At 37.5% G+C, this 15,619-nt stretch overlaps 1 protein-coding gene across 5 annotated transcripts in view; it reads right to left on the bottom strand.

The window, feature by feature from the left end:
* Window positions 1-15,619, bottom strand: part of CEP164 (centrosomal protein 164) — a 79,475-nt gene that overhangs the window by 42,977 nt on the left and 20,879 nt on the right. For all 5 annotated transcript variants that reach the window (XM_074216771.1, XM_074216769.1, XM_074216770.1 and 2 more), the window contains 3 exons: window positions 4,926-5,312; window positions 4,103-4,177; window positions 2,345-2,428 (listed from right to left, as the gene is read on the bottom strand). In XM_074216771.1, the coding sequence (XP_074072872.1) occupies window positions 2,345-2,428; window positions 4,103-4,177; window positions 4,926-5,312 (546 nt within the window). The remainder of the gene's footprint in view (window positions 1-2,344; window positions 2,429-4,102; window positions 4,178-4,925; window positions 5,313-15,619) is intronic.

Here is a 15,619-nt window from a genome sequence, read left to right as displayed (position 1 = left end):
AATACCTGAACAAATTATGGTATATGATTATGATAGAATACACCACTGTGCTACAAGAAATGATGAGCTCCATGATCTTAGAAAAACATGGACAGACTTGAATGAAATAACATAGAGCAAAAGGAGCAGAACCAAGAGAATGTAAACAGTAACAGCAATATTGTTTTAAAAAGATTCTATTTTTGACTATTTTAAATACTCAAATAAATCACAAAGGATAAATGATAGAAGACACTATATCCAGAGGAAGAACTGATATATAGAAGGATATACAGTATGATTTTACATATTTTATATGTATATTTGCATCTAACAATAGCTATCTCTGGGGGTGGAGGAAGAAGGAAAAAATAAATTTAAATGATAATTTTATTTTATATTTAAAAGGAATAGAAAATTGCATAGGATAGATTTGTATTTTCATGTGCAATCATTTTTTATTATCTATGCTCATTTTATTCCATAAATTAAAATTGAAATAATTTTTTTTAAAAAAAGAATTAAGACACAACAGAAAAAAAGAAATGATGGGTCAATATCTACAAAGGCATTAACACAGAAATTGGTTGGAAGAGGGAACTCAAATTTAGTAATTTAAAAGCCTGAACTCCATAAGCAACACAAAAAGATTAAAGAAGTCTTGAACCCAAGTTTTCCTGACATCCAAGAAAGCTCTCCATATACTATACCACGATGTCCCTTTATAGGACATAATGAATTTTTTTAAGTAATTAATTCAGGGAATACAAACAAAATACAGAACTAAATGGAAACTTAGAAAATGTTTAATGAAATTTTTACTAAAAAAAAAGCCAACAAACTCAAAATAAGCACAAAAGAGAAAATCTTGAATATTAGAGGAGAAACATAAACTAAAAACTAAAAAAGTTATAGAACTGATAAACAAAAGATAGCTCTCTGAACTGACTAAAATACTGAAAAATCCTTAGCCAACCTGACTTTAAAAAAAAGCAGAAAAACAAATTTTAAAAAAAAGGAACAAGATGAAATCACCAGACCAGAAGAAATAAAAAAGAATTGTTGGAGCCTATGATGCACACTTATACAGCAAGAAGACTAAGAATATAAAAGAAATGGAGAATTATCTTCAATATTCAAACTAATGAACAACAAACAGTAAATGACTCAACATCAGATAAAGAAACAGAACTGTAAAGAAACACAAAAGACCAAAAAACCCTCTAAGATAGATTTATATCATCCTCCCCCATTGTAAATTGAAGAAACTAAGGCAGATGGAAATTAAGTAATTAGCCCAAAATCACATAATTAGTGTTTGAGACCACATCTGAACTTAGGCCTGACTTTAGGCCCAACACTCTTATCAACTGAGCCATCTGGCTTTTATAAAATTTTTACAGAGCAATTAATAAACAAATTGTTTACAAAAACAGAGAAAAATCTTCCAACCAAACTCCATTATGAGACAAGTAAAGCACTAAAACTGAACCAAGGGATGGATAAAGCAAAGAATATAGATGAATCAAATTAAATAAATCATATTAAAAACAAAGATATCTAAAATCATAGGATATCTGAGTAGATGCAAAAAAGAGAGAAATAAAGCACAAGCATAGAGAGGAAAAGTTAATACTTGGTGCTGAAAAATATTTTTTCCACTTGTCCCAATGCTGAATATTTCAATGCCAAAATATGATTTCACAAGGGACTAATAGTTGCAACTTATGTTAGTTTCTTCCTAACTACTCTATAAATAAATGTAAAACAAATAAATAATAAAACTTGCAGAAAATATATTTTTTCAACAAAACATGTTCCCACACTTGAAAAAGTTAATGACAAAAGATCTTTCTCTAAAAATGTTAACTATAAAGAGAAAATACTAGAAATTTTCCTAATACAAGAATAAAGCAAGGAAACCCCTTTTCCCAGATATTATTTGATAAAGTTACACAAATAAAAGCAATAGCAAAGAGAAGGGAAAGAAATTAAAGGCAGGAAGGTAAATAGGAATAAAACTATCCTTATTTGCTGATGGTTTGCTCAGAAAATAATAAAGAATCAGCAAAGAAATTAAATGAGACAATTAACAACTTCAGTTAAAAAATATAGCTATAAAAATCAATAGCATTTTGATATATCAATAACAAAATGTAGGAAATAATAATAGACAAGTGACATATGCAGTAACTACAAAACTCATCAATATTTGGGAATCACCCTCAATGCTTGCATATTTAATTATAAGATGCTCCTTAGAGAAATGAAGGACAACCTAAATATTTGGAGGAATATTCAGTATTTTTGGTTGTTATACTATGGCAGTATGATAAAATGACTTCCAAAAGTTAATTCAACTCACCTCCCAGATGGGTCCATTCAGGACTGGGGACAATCCATCTATGTCCAGCAGTTGTTCAGATATCCGACTTCGAAAACCAAAGTCCTAAGGGCAGAGGGGTAAGGGTATGAGTTCCTAACTCAGAGGGAACAAAGGGAAACCTAAAACTACACCTTAATCCTTGCTGTTCTCCACCAAGGTCAGGAGTCAGAGCCCCACCCAGTAACTTATTTCTGAGGCAAAAGCAGGCTTAGAGAAGAATTGTTAAAAATTGTCATTCAGTCATTTCAGTTATGTCTGACTCTTCATGACCCCTTTAGGATTTACCAGGCAAAGATATTGGAGTAGTTTGCCACTTTCTTCTTCAGATCATTTTTTACAGATAAGGAAACTGAGGCAAACAGGGTTGTGACCCAGCTGCTGAGTGTTTGAGGTTAGATTTGAAGCCTGATCTTCCAGACTCCAGACCTGGTGCTCCTTCAACTGCACTGCCTAGTACCATAACAGAACAATCTCTAATGTTAACAAAGGCATGTGGGGGTTATGATTGAGATTTGGTGAAATGCAACTATCTTCATTCTGAAATCAGATCTGTACCAACTTGTTCCAGGAAGCATCAGCCCCCAGACAGCCCCACCACCACCCGCTTTGCTCTGAGCACTCCTCTTTGATAGCTAGAAGACATGCTAATCAGAAGAGCTCAACCATTAACATTGATAAATAACATGATTCTCAGCCAGGACTCTGGTCCTGATACCCATAGCTCTTTCTATATACAACCTAAGGATGCTTGAGGGCATCCTCCTTCACATGGACAATTCATTTTTTAAAAAATCTGGTCATTCTACCACAAGCCTTTCTGAGAGGACCACTCCTCTCAGAGCATACTAGTGACATTTTGACCCTATGCACCCCTACTTCTAGCTTTCTAAAGTCTTCTCCTCTGGTGTTATTTCTGTTTTGGCTGGGATCCTACTCCAGTTCTCCCAACTGCCATCAGTTTCTGCAAACCTGTAGGGCAGTTAGCAACTGGGGTCCATAACCTTTTTATTCTGCCAGTTTTCTTTCTAAGCTCACAGTTCTTCTTTTTTTTGGGGGGGGGGGGTCCTTCCCTATTAATTCTTTCTTTGTTTAGCTTCCACCTACTTACTGGACTATTTCTTGAATTGTCTTGCCAAAAAATAAAACTTCACCAGCTTCTCCCCTCATGTGAAAATATATATCAATCAAAAATCCAAGAGACAGCAAAGTAGAAAGTTTAGAATGGAGAAAATATATGAATGACTCTTTTCCTCCTCTCCTCTTTCTTTGCCAAGGATGGGCACTATGGATATAATACTGAATATAAGACAAGAGTCAACTGATGCTTTGGTTAATTTTGCTGAATTTCCACCACCACCCCCCTTCTTTTTAATGGTTTTAAGGGATAGCTCACTGGGTAGGAGTGAGATTTATTCAGAAATTAAGAAAATGTAAAAACAAAAGAGCAACAAAATACTTTAAAAAGAAAATAAAAAGAGATTAGTTAGATATTTTTAAAAGAAAATATAGCAGTGGCAACATTCTGACACAAAATTTTACTTTTTCCAGAAAACACTAAGAATCTCCAGTGGGCAGAACAGGACCAAAAGGAGTAAAGTTCTAGGATTTGATCCCCATCTCAACTCCAAGACCATAAAAATGAGCTTCTTATCCTATCTTTGAGCTTCCAGGTTGATATGATACACCACAAGTAACTAAAATGAAGTCCATGTGACTTCAGATGGAACTCTGACTTACCAGACCAAGAAATGACTTGGAATCAGAATGTTCTGAGAGCTGCAACTCTTTCACATGGTCACTGATGTCTGACTCCTGGGAGAAGATACACAAAGCAAGACACATAAATGAATGTACTACAAAAGAGTTGTATTTGTATCAATTCTTTCAAGAAAAAGGTTCTGTAACTATCTGAAAATTCAGTCCAGTTCATTCTGTAAGTGTGTGTATATATATATATGTATATATATATATATATATATATATATATATATATATATATATAGGTCCACCCAAAAGAAAAAAGAAATCTATCTGTCCTAGTTTGAATGATCTGGACAGTTATATGCCTTCTTTCCATAATAACTGCCACATTCTCCACATTTTGATTGGGCAAATTCTGTATGAATCTCTCTATACCTAGGTTCAATTCAAATCACATAATTAGGAGAAAGATGTCTCTGAGACTATGGAAAAGGAACATAAGCAGGTGGGCAAAAATGTAGAGTTAGAGGGATGGTTCAAAATATAATTATAAAAGACAATAGAAGGAAGGGAAATACAGAACAGAGCATTAAGATTCCTAGAGGTGCAAGATGAAAATTCTGCTCTGAATTTCCAAGGCCAGAAAGCTGAAAGCCAGACTCAGGATTTTATTGTCTATTGGGTCCTGGGAATATTTGTCACAATTAAGGGTGTTGACTCTGTAGCTGTTTCTGACAATCTACTGAAGATCTACAAATGGGGTTTCCTGCCTTGATAATAAAAATGTGGGATTTTTGTAGAATGCTTAAAAAAATAGTAAAGAAGTCCAAGCAGAAACTACCTATATGAGGTGACTTACTTCACTGACATCCAATCTGCTATCTATTTTTGGTTCTGCCAGAGCCTTCTCAAGTTCATTCATTGCCTCTTTTTTCTTACATTCTACCTCTCCAACCACCATTAGGTCTTCCAATGACTTCTTGTTGGCTGCTCCAGTATTTTCACCAGTCCATGAGTCTACCATTCGAGTCATTTGTGTCTGGGAGGCCCCAGGATCACCCTTCTCATTGTTTTCTTTGTCTGGGAGCCAAGCACTTTCCAGCTTCCCTTGGTGGCCTTCACCATCTGCACTGCCCAGACTGCTATCTACATCTCGGCTGAAGAGCTTGTCAGAAGCCCGCTGGCAGGGGATGTTGGAATCCAGAGATGTTTCCTTCTTATCCTCTGGTTGACTTCTTGGAGATTCCTATGTAGCAAGTGGATAAATGTTTTTAAAAAACAGCTGGGAAAAATACAAAAAAGAGGTTAAAAAGCTGAACAAAAGTCTAATAAGGGGGCAGCTAGGTGTCACAGTAGATAGATGAGACAGGCCCTGGAGTCAGGAGGACCTGAGTTTACATCCAGCCTCAAACACTTAATAATCACCTAGCTGTGTGACCTTGGGCAAGTCACTTAACCCCATTGCCTGGCAAAAATCAAAAAAAAAAAAAAAAGAAAAAGAAAATAAGTCTAATAAATTCAATCAATGGTGAGCCAGATTCTTTCACTCAGTTAACAAACACCTACAGAAGCACTGGAGATACATAGAATAAGACATGGTTCTTGCCCCCAAAGAACATTTTAATAAATCAATATAGACCCACACATATGTCTATGCCTTGATGTGTTCTATAGAATTGTCATATATAATTGTTTTACAAAAAGTAGAAAAAAGTAGGAATTTCGAGTGTGAAAGAAATGGCTTTCAGCATAGGAAATGAGGGATCTCTTATAACAGAATATTTAAGCTAAGTCATGAGATTTGAGTAGACTTTCAAAAGAAAGACAGAAGGGAAATACATTCTCATACATCAAATAGTAAAAGAAAAGGTAAACAGGTCATGTTTAGGGAATAGAGAGTGATCAAAAATGGGGAGAGAATACAATGTGGAGATGCAAATAACAGAAAGTAAGGTTGAGAAGGTATGCTGAAGCCAGATTCTAGAGAGCTTTGAATGCTAGGCCAATGAGTTAAAGCTTTATTCAGTAGACCATAGGAATACAGTGAAAGTCTTTGATCAAGGGAGTGTTATGGTCAGAATTATTATAGGAAGATTAATCTAATAGCTGTGTAAAACAAGCTAGAGAGACTTCACAGTCCATGAGGGAAGGAGAACATCAGTGATGGCAATAAGAGTAGGAACTGAAAAGATGAGATGGATGGGCAAGTACTGAAGACAAAACTGGCATAACTCAGTACTTGCTTGCAGGGAGGGAGGATGAAGAGGAGGAAGGAGTCCACAAAATGACTGAAAGTTTTCAGCCTCAGGACTTGGGAGGAAGGTGATGCCAGTCAGTGCCCCAAGTCCCTCACTATACTGCCTCCCATTAAAAAGAACCATGAAAGTAGGTTCACGCATCTCAGGCCATACATACCACCTAATCATCTCTACCATAAATGGTCAAGCTGCTCCTAGTAATAGTGATACCCTTCCTGGTTCCAGCCTCTGAGACAGGTGACAAGCATCAGGAGACAATATTTTAAAGAATCACAATGGCATGAGAATCATTTGAAATTAAGAGAGATGATGAGAGAGCCAGGATTTCCTTAGTATGTCTATTAACTTCACTAACAAGGATCACAAGGCGTCTTCATGGGATGCTATCACACACACACACACACACACACACACACACACACACACACACACACACAGATGTCTCGTTGTCAAGTGGCCATCCTTCTGGTGATGAGCCTCCTAAGTTCAATCTAGATTGGGTCCTCATTCGCCTTTGCTGGTACCTTTCCAGCTTCATCAGGAGCCTTACCTAACTGAATTTGAGTTCCATGGCCTCACCCTCTGAAAAACCAAGGTCACTTGCATACTACCTTGAAACCTCAGGGGAACACTTCAGGGGATGGTAAAAACAAAAACTAAACTACCTAAACCAAGGGGGTCCTGGGTAGCACTGGGGAAATGGCTAATAAAAGACATTGGGGTTTTGACCTGAATGAGTGAGACTCTTTTCGCCCTCTAGTGGACTAGAATGTCTGGCATAGTCTTTATGAAAGACTAGCACACTTAACAAATAATGGTCCATTGTGTTACTCTGGTCCCAACCCTCAGTAGCCAGAGTGTGGGAGTGGGGTAGCAGGAGGAGTGTCAAGGAAAACCAAGGTAAAAATCTGAATAAAAGCTAAAGGAAAAGGGCAAAAACAGATTTTTAAAAAAGCATTGAGCTAATTCTGGAAAAAAAAAATGTTAACCAAAGTTTTACATAACCTTTTTATTCTTTCATTTCTTCCTCTACTGCCTCCAGAGGTGGTGGTTTCACTCGCTTGGAGCTCTTCAAGCAGAGATCAGACAACCTTTTATATGGTATCAGCTTCCTTTGATGCATGGATTTGTTGACTGAGATAGCCAATGAGCTTTCTTCCAACTCTCACATCATAGGATACAGTATAGAAATTCCTTCATGATGTAGATCAGTTTAAAGTCCTACTCTATGAGGATCTAAATTACAGACTGGATAGAACAAGTTTAATCCAAACTTCTAGGTAGAGAGATTTCGTGATGGGGGCACTGAGAAATTAAGTGGCTTGCCCATGATCACATAGTTAGTGCAACTCTGAAACAGAACTTAGACCAGGTCTTTCTGACCCAAAGATGACCTTCAATGTCCAACATTGTGTCCCATCTTGGACTCCAGAAGAGATAATGAAACATACCACTCTTTTCTCTAGGGAAAGAGAATTAGCAATGTGTTGAACACAGTCACTGAGCCAGTCTAGTTTTGATGAAAGGTTTTTCTTTGATACCAGAGGATAAAACATGGTTGGAAAGTATCATAGGAAATGACTGTGATATGAAAACAAAACATTTTGTGTACCTAGTCTATCTTTAGTAATTAGGTCTGAGTAAGGGCTTCTTCAACTACACATGCAGAAATTCCAGAGGGACCAAGACTGTGTGGTAGCATCTACCACCTCAGAATTTATGAAACTTGGGATTTTATTAGGTAGATAGCAGGTCTAGTCAAATCAACTCAAGGTATTTATTATTGCATTCAAGATTAACTATTTCCTGAGAAGTTTGGTGTGTGTTTTAATTTTGGAGGAAAAAACACAAAGACCTAGAATTGTGTTTTTTCTTATTAGGCAAAAAAGTCTGAGTGAGGATTTTAAAAGGCAACAGAGACACCTTCCTTCTTTGGAAACGGAAGATGCACTGTCTCATGCCCTGGATGCCAGAGATGAAGCCCCATTCAAGTGTTATTTCTATACATAAACCTTACACTTGTCTGCCTCCAGTCAACCTCCTCAGGTCCAATCACAGCAAGAAAGAAAAAACAATATTTGGAAATGGGGCATTTCGAGCTCTCCTGGGTTCACACTGACAGTAGAGGGAGGGGTAGTTTTCATTCCATAAAACATTCATGCTAACAGATTTGTGCCACTGATTTGAATAACTCTGATGAGAAGTTTTAAAACTTTGTAGTCCTATGCCCTGAATGTTCAATCAAACAAGAAACAAAAAATCACTGGACAACTTAAACAACAAATACAAAAAAAAGGAACTTAGAACTTGGACTGTGTTTTCCATTTAAGAACATTCACTGTTCATTAACCCTAAAAGGACCATGTGTAGCTCCTGTGTCTTATTAATAAGCCAACACTCGTAGTGGATAAAGCACCAGCCCTGGAGTCAGGAGTACCTGGGTTCAAATGCAGTCTCAGACACTTAATAATTACCTAGCTGTGTGGCCTTGGGCAAACCACTTAACCCCATTTGCCTTGCAAAAAAACCTAAAAAAAAAAAAATAAGCCAACACCAAATAAAGACTGCACACAGTAACACTCTTAAGATACCCAAAGGGTAAGAGATTCATGCATTAGCTGCCACTAAACTCTTCTTCATCCAGAAGAGAAATAAAGGGTGAAACAGAGGAGCATAAGTGAATGTCTATATATATATAAATATATATATATATACACATACATATGTGTACATACATATATATACACACACACATACCTATATGCATGTCTGTATGGATGGGTGTATATACGTATATGTATCTGTATGATTCCTACTCACAGACCATAGTAAAGTTCTTAGACTGAGCCATAACCTCTACCCAGAAGCTAAATCTACCATTATCAAGGGGAAAGGAAGTGGAAACTTTTGTGCAGATGAAACCCAGCTCTTCTAACTACTTTATGCTAACAGAGTTTTTCAAAGATCTGAGAAAGGTTCTGCTCCTCAGATTCATTGACTTCTTGTGGAAGGCAACCCAATTCAAGGGTAATGGTATCATGACCCTGGTCATTGTTAACCCGAGGAGTAATATTTTAATAATTTTAAGGAGCAAAATATTCCTTTGAGAGCTGATTAAAAATCAGAAGATATCAAATACAAGGACATTTTTCAAAACTAAATTCTTTCCATTATATTTGGGATTTGTCAATCACAGAATCTCTCTACCTAGATGTTTAGATTAAACTTATTCTATCTAATCCGTAATTTAGATCCTCATAGAGTAGGACTTTAAAGCAAATAATTCAGAACTTCAGAAAATATTCCTCATTAGTTATATCATTGTTCTTAAAAGACAGAAAATCAAGGTTCAAGTCTCAGTTCCTATATTATTTAAGTAGCTCTAACCAAGTCCTTTAATCTCTCTGAACCTTCCTCACAGGGTTCTTTGGGAGGCAAATATTTTGTATTGAAGCACAATATGATAGCAATTTATTACTATTATGTTACATTGAAATCAAAATGAATATGTGGGACTGTACTCCCAAATATACTGATAGCAGGCAGGAAGGGCAGAGAGACATCCTGAGTGTCAGCGGAACTAAATATTTTTTGCAGATAGATAACTTTCATGCAGGTAAAGGGGAGCACAGTACTTTTAAAAACCTCCATTATTTCACAAATTTCTGATCTCACTAGAACAGGGGCCGCCTAAGATATGAAGTGGACCATATGAGAAATGCTTTATTACTCTCTGTTCAGCACAGTTTTGTTCACTAACCACGCATACCCAGGGTCTGTTCCTCTTGGTCATAGCCCCAGATTCTGGAGCATTTCTAAGCAAGTTGGTGTTGTGGTTGCAGAAAAGGCCTCACCATCTACATGCAGAGGGAAGTAGTGTCTCTAAGACACACTCTGAAAATGTCTAACACACCTCCCCAAGAGAGACAGCTTCAGTGCCAGCAGGTCCCTTCCCTCCTGCCCAGAGCACAAAGATAGGGAGTTCCCAGAATCAACAGAGAACAAAAGGAAAGGAAGCAGGGGGGAAAAATCCTAGAAAATAATGTTTGTACATGGATCCTACCCTAGGAGTTAGCAGCCTTCTTTTTTCTTCCCACTGAGCCTGTAGTCAGTCCAATTTATTTTCCATGCTTCCTTCCCTACCCAGTTAAGTCTCAGTTCTTTATACTTCTCCCCAGTGTTGTTAGCACCTTCAAATCACACTGACATCATCACCTGTTAGTCTAAAGTCCTATTTTCTTCAACTGATCTGCTGATGGGATTTTCACTGATCCAGCATGCTGTCTGCTTCCCCTCCCCCTTTTCTCACACTCATCCAACAACTCTTTCATTAATATTTTCCTTTTGATTCTGTAATAAGATTAGAAATGGGTTGAAAGCTATGAGGCAGGGTGGCCAGGGAAGGGATAGGAGCTGGGGGAGGGTAATGAGGTGAGGGGGAAGGGGGGGGGGAGCCGGGGGAGCGGGATGGAGGGGGAGGGGGAGAGGGAGAGGGGGAGGGGGAGGGGGAGGGGGAGGGGGGAGGGGGAGGGAGAGAGAAATGTGGCCGTCTTCCCATGGCCATCTCATGGAAAGATGAGCAAAATGATTGCCAATAAAGGAAGGATCAACCAACTATGTCAAAGACTCTTTTGGAAATTCTCTGTGCTCATAAATAGAAAAGGGGGTAAAGGCAAAGCAAATGAAACTGGTTTCCAAGGGGTCAAACCAGATAACCTGACCATATCTCCATCTTCAAGTCTTTATCAATATCAACAGCTGAAAAAGGCCCTAAAACAGCTGTTTCCTCCTCCCATGTGAATTTCTTTAAGCCCTAAACACAAGCTTCTCCCTGTGATAAAACACAGCCTCTCTTCCTTTGGGAAGGATGTAGAAATTCAACAGGGAATATAAGGTGGAAGAAGAAAGGGAGAAGCTAAGCAGTTCTCTTTTAATGTGCCTAACCCCTTCTCCCCACCCAGACCTCAGAGTAAACTCATCAGATTCTTATAATTGATAGTTTCCTCACCTCTCCACATGTCACATTAGGTTTTCACTAGGGTTTTGAGAATCCTTTATGGGAGGCAGCCCTATGAAGAAAGAGGGTCTACTCTGCCTAATTTCCCCATCTCTAACCAGTTGCCATATTCAGTCACTTCTACCTCCATGTTATCACAATTATCCATCCCTTCCTTCCACTCACTCAGTGACCAAACTATTTCAGGTAATTATCACTTGTTTCCTGGATTATGTTAACAATCTACTATAAGGCCTCCTTGCTTTCAACCTCCCCACATAGAGATCCCTAAAACAATAGGAATGACCATATCACACCTTTCCTTGCTCAAGAAGTCATTGCCTCTGAAGTAAAATACAAACCCTTCAAAAACTTGCTCCATCCTGTCTTTCCAGAACAGCCTCTCCCACATTCTAAGCTGCAGACAAACTGATCTCCTTGCTATTTCCTATAACCAAATTCTCCTAAGATTATTTTTCAGTTAAGTGCCGCTTTGTATGTTTTGAGTTTATCTGTACACTATATTCCATCCTCTCCTCCCATCCTTAAGCCCAGTAGAATGAGTGCTCCTTAAAGAAAGAGGCTATTTCTGTCTTTTGTCTCTCCAATGCCTCACATACTGGAGACATTTTGAACAATTAAAATAGTTCCAGAAGGTGATGGATGAGATGACATCAGAAATCACTGCCAACTCTAAGATACATAGGAAATCCCACTGCTATGCACATTCCCCAAAAAAGTCAGATAGAAAGAAAAATCTCAAACTCAAATCTCATCTCATACATCAAAATACTTAAACTTCTACTTTTTGTAATAATAAATTGAAAAACAAGTAGATAGATAACCATTTATTGAAGAATAACTAAACAAATCATGTTAACATGAATATAATAATGTAACATTATGCTGAAAGAAACAAGAGATAAGAAAAATAACAAAAAAGCATGGGAAGGCATATGAACTAATGCAAAGTGAAGTAAGGAGATCCACAAAAACTATATTCACAATGACTACAACATATATGGAAAGGACAATGACAAAAAAAACTGAATGTTACTTAATTCTAATGACCAAGTTTGGTCCCAAAGAAGAAATGAGAAAATGTACCTCCTTCCATTCATTGGGAAAAGCATGTCCATGGATACAGAACATGAAATACATCATCAATGAATCAACAAATGCCTAATATGTGTCCAACATTGTGCTAAGCACTGGGTAAAAAGGAGGAAACCATTCTGATTCAAAATCAGCCTACAAGAAGTGAAGAATGAAGCATAGTCTTTTCACTTTATTTTTTTGCTTTTTTAAAAAACATGACTACTAAGAAAATCTTTTCTCCATGACTTCATATGTATAAAGGGTTGCCTTCATATTGCTTGCCTTCTCAATAAGAGGGAACCAGGATGGAAGGAGGGAAGGAATTTGGAACTCAAAAATTTAAAAGATGAATGTTAAAAATAAATATTTAACAATAAGCTCACATGTAGAAATATATACAGCTAAAAATTAATAAATATAAAATTTATAAAATAGCATATTACAAGGTAGTTTTGTAGTGATACTGTCAGATTGGACTGATATGTTAATTTTACAGAATGGTGGGGAGTTTTTTCATTCAAATGTTCTTCTGCAAAGAGGTGGGGAGGGATAGATTTAGAGATTAAAGTGGTATTAAAAAACAAGAGACATCAAGGAATTTTTTCACAAACTATTCAAAAAAGGTTACATTCTAAGAGAAGAACCTCAGAGGTCTGGATCATGAAAGTCAAACAGTTATGAGTGATGAAAGAATCAAAGCCATTTATATGTATTGCTGATATAGTATAAAGATATAAATCAGGGGAACTGAGGAAATAAAATTAAAAGGTAAGGGTTCTGAGTGGTCATCAGCAGGTGTATTAAATATTCCTAGTATGAAAGTGGAATTGGGATATTAAGAATACTGTGAGGCAGGTGGTGAACTCCTTGAGAAAGAAGAAAGAATGACCAGGGGGTCAGTTTAATAGCCACCAGAACCAAAATAGAGCAATAGCTCTGGATGGAGCAAACCTCAAAGGAGAAGAGGTTGCTGAGTTAATAAGTGGTGAAGAGTAAGGAATATGTTTATAGTGCTCCTGGGCTAGCACACTGGAGCCTGAGGGAAGGACCTGGAGCATTGGATTATTCATTCAGCACTAGAGAGAGTAAGCAGAGACTCAGTATCTTCTAGGGGAAGTCAAGTTTTTATAAGTGCAAGGAGATGGAAGAAGTATTTTAGGCAGCATTCTGAGACAAAGGGCAGTTTGCTGGCTAATCAAAACACCAACAAAGAGGGGCACAATGGAAGAGGAGGGACAGTGCTGACCATACACTACTTAGCTGCCATTACCCTCCTTCTTTACTAGCCCAGTTCTCTTTCTACTATCTGCTCCTTCTCTCCCTCTTTCAAACCCTAAAAATAAGGGCATTATCAAAAATTTCTGGTCCATTTCCATTCCTACAACAATCACCCTGAAAATAACTCCCACATCTACATTTCTAGTCCTAACTTCTGTCCCAAGCATGAGTTCCTTTTTGTCAGCTACCTGTTGAATATCCCCAACCTGTCATCCTCTCAACACCTCAAACTTAAAACTAGATTCATAAAATTTAAAACCAGTAAAAATACATCTTTTATCCATAAATATGAAAGACTGATATATTATTGCTTACTCTCTCAGAAAGTAGGGGAAGGGTTGAAGGGAAGGAGAGAATTTGGAAGTCTAAATCCTAGGAACTGAATGTTAAAAATTACTGAATATAAAACTCAAATAATATCTTTAATAAAAATAAATTTTAAAAAATTACTAAATAAATAATGACCAATTTTTAAAAAAATTTAAAACCATAATGGGCCTTAAAAGATTATTTAGCCCACCCCCCCATTTAAAGATGAAGAAACTGAGGTCCAGGGGCAGCTAGGTGATGCAGTAGATAGAGCACTGGCCTTGGAGTCAGGAGTACCTGAGTTCAAATCTGACCTCAGATGCTTAATAATTACCTAGCTGTGTGGCCTTGGGCAAGTCACTTAATCCCACTGCCTTGCAAAAAAAAAAAAAGAAAAGAAAAAAGAAAGAAACTGAGGTCCAGAGAGGGTGGGTAACATGCCCAGAATCAAAGAGGTAGTAACAGGACAAGAGTCAAATCCAGCTCCCTCTGACTTCCAATTTGATCCTTCTGATTTTTCTCTTTTTCTGCACTTAGCGCAATTCATGATGCACTTTCCTATTTTGATCAATGGTTCCACCATATCCCCAGGCATCAAACTTTTTATTCATTCTTGACTATACCTCTTCCCAGACATTATCACAACTTGTCCTCCAATTAATTGCCAAAACCTATTTATTTTAATTCAGTCTTTCAAATCTGTAGCCCCTCCTTTCTATTCCCTTTTAACCTAGTTTTAAAATCTTCATTCCCTAGTCACAACAGCCTCCTAACCAGTTCCTCTGCCTCTATATAAGCTTTTCTTCCCTTTCTTTATGCTGCAGAAAAATTGAACCACTAACCCATCTCCAAACAGTCCAAATTTTCCCACCTCTGGGCCTTTGCTTACACCATCCCCTCCACCTAGAACATTATCTTCACCAATGAAAATTCTTCCATATTTTTCAAGGTCTAGCTCAAATAGTACCACTATTAAGATGTTTCCTGACTGCTCCTTAACACAAAATTGGGAGTAATCTCTCCTCTAAACTGCACGTTTTATTTGTACAGTTCTCGCAGAGAACTGCACTTCACTACCTCCTTTAAGCTCTCTGTGGGATCCTTGCGGTCAAAAACAATGTCTTAATCATCTTCATATTTTTCCTAGTAACCAGCATAGTATGTTACACATTTTTTCTAAACTAGACCTGTGATTTAATCAAAACAGGGACCCTCTGGTGAGAGACATCTTCTGTCAATGCAGGTCAGCCCCTTTGAATCTGAAAGTGATGTCCAGGGCACTAAGAAGTTAAATGACTAGTCCAATCACACAGTTATCATATCTCAGAATCAGGATTTGAACTCAGATCTTCCTTACTCTCTATCCACCATACCATGCTACTTTTCATCCCATACATAATAGGAAATAAATATTTGTTACAGTAAAGGATGAAAAGTTTCCCCTCTTAACTTAGTCCTCTCCTCTCTACATCCTCCTACCACCACCATTCCCCCACTAACACTTGAACAGGGCTGAGAAGAAATGATCTTTCCTCCAGGTGGATATCCAGCATATCACAAAGATCCTTTGGGAGGAGAGTAGGCCAGGATTGGAAATCTGTCTTAAGGGAAATG

The sequence above is a fragment of the Macrotis lagotis genome, chromosome 1, assembly GCF_037893015.1.
Source record: "Macrotis lagotis isolate mMagLag1 chromosome 1, bilby.v1.9.chrom.fasta, whole genome shotgun sequence".
Classification (NCBI taxonomy): Eukaryota; Metazoa; Chordata; class Mammalia; order Peramelemorphia; family Peramelidae; genus Macrotis; species Macrotis lagotis.
This window is presented reverse-complemented; position numbering and strand designations above follow the sequence as displayed.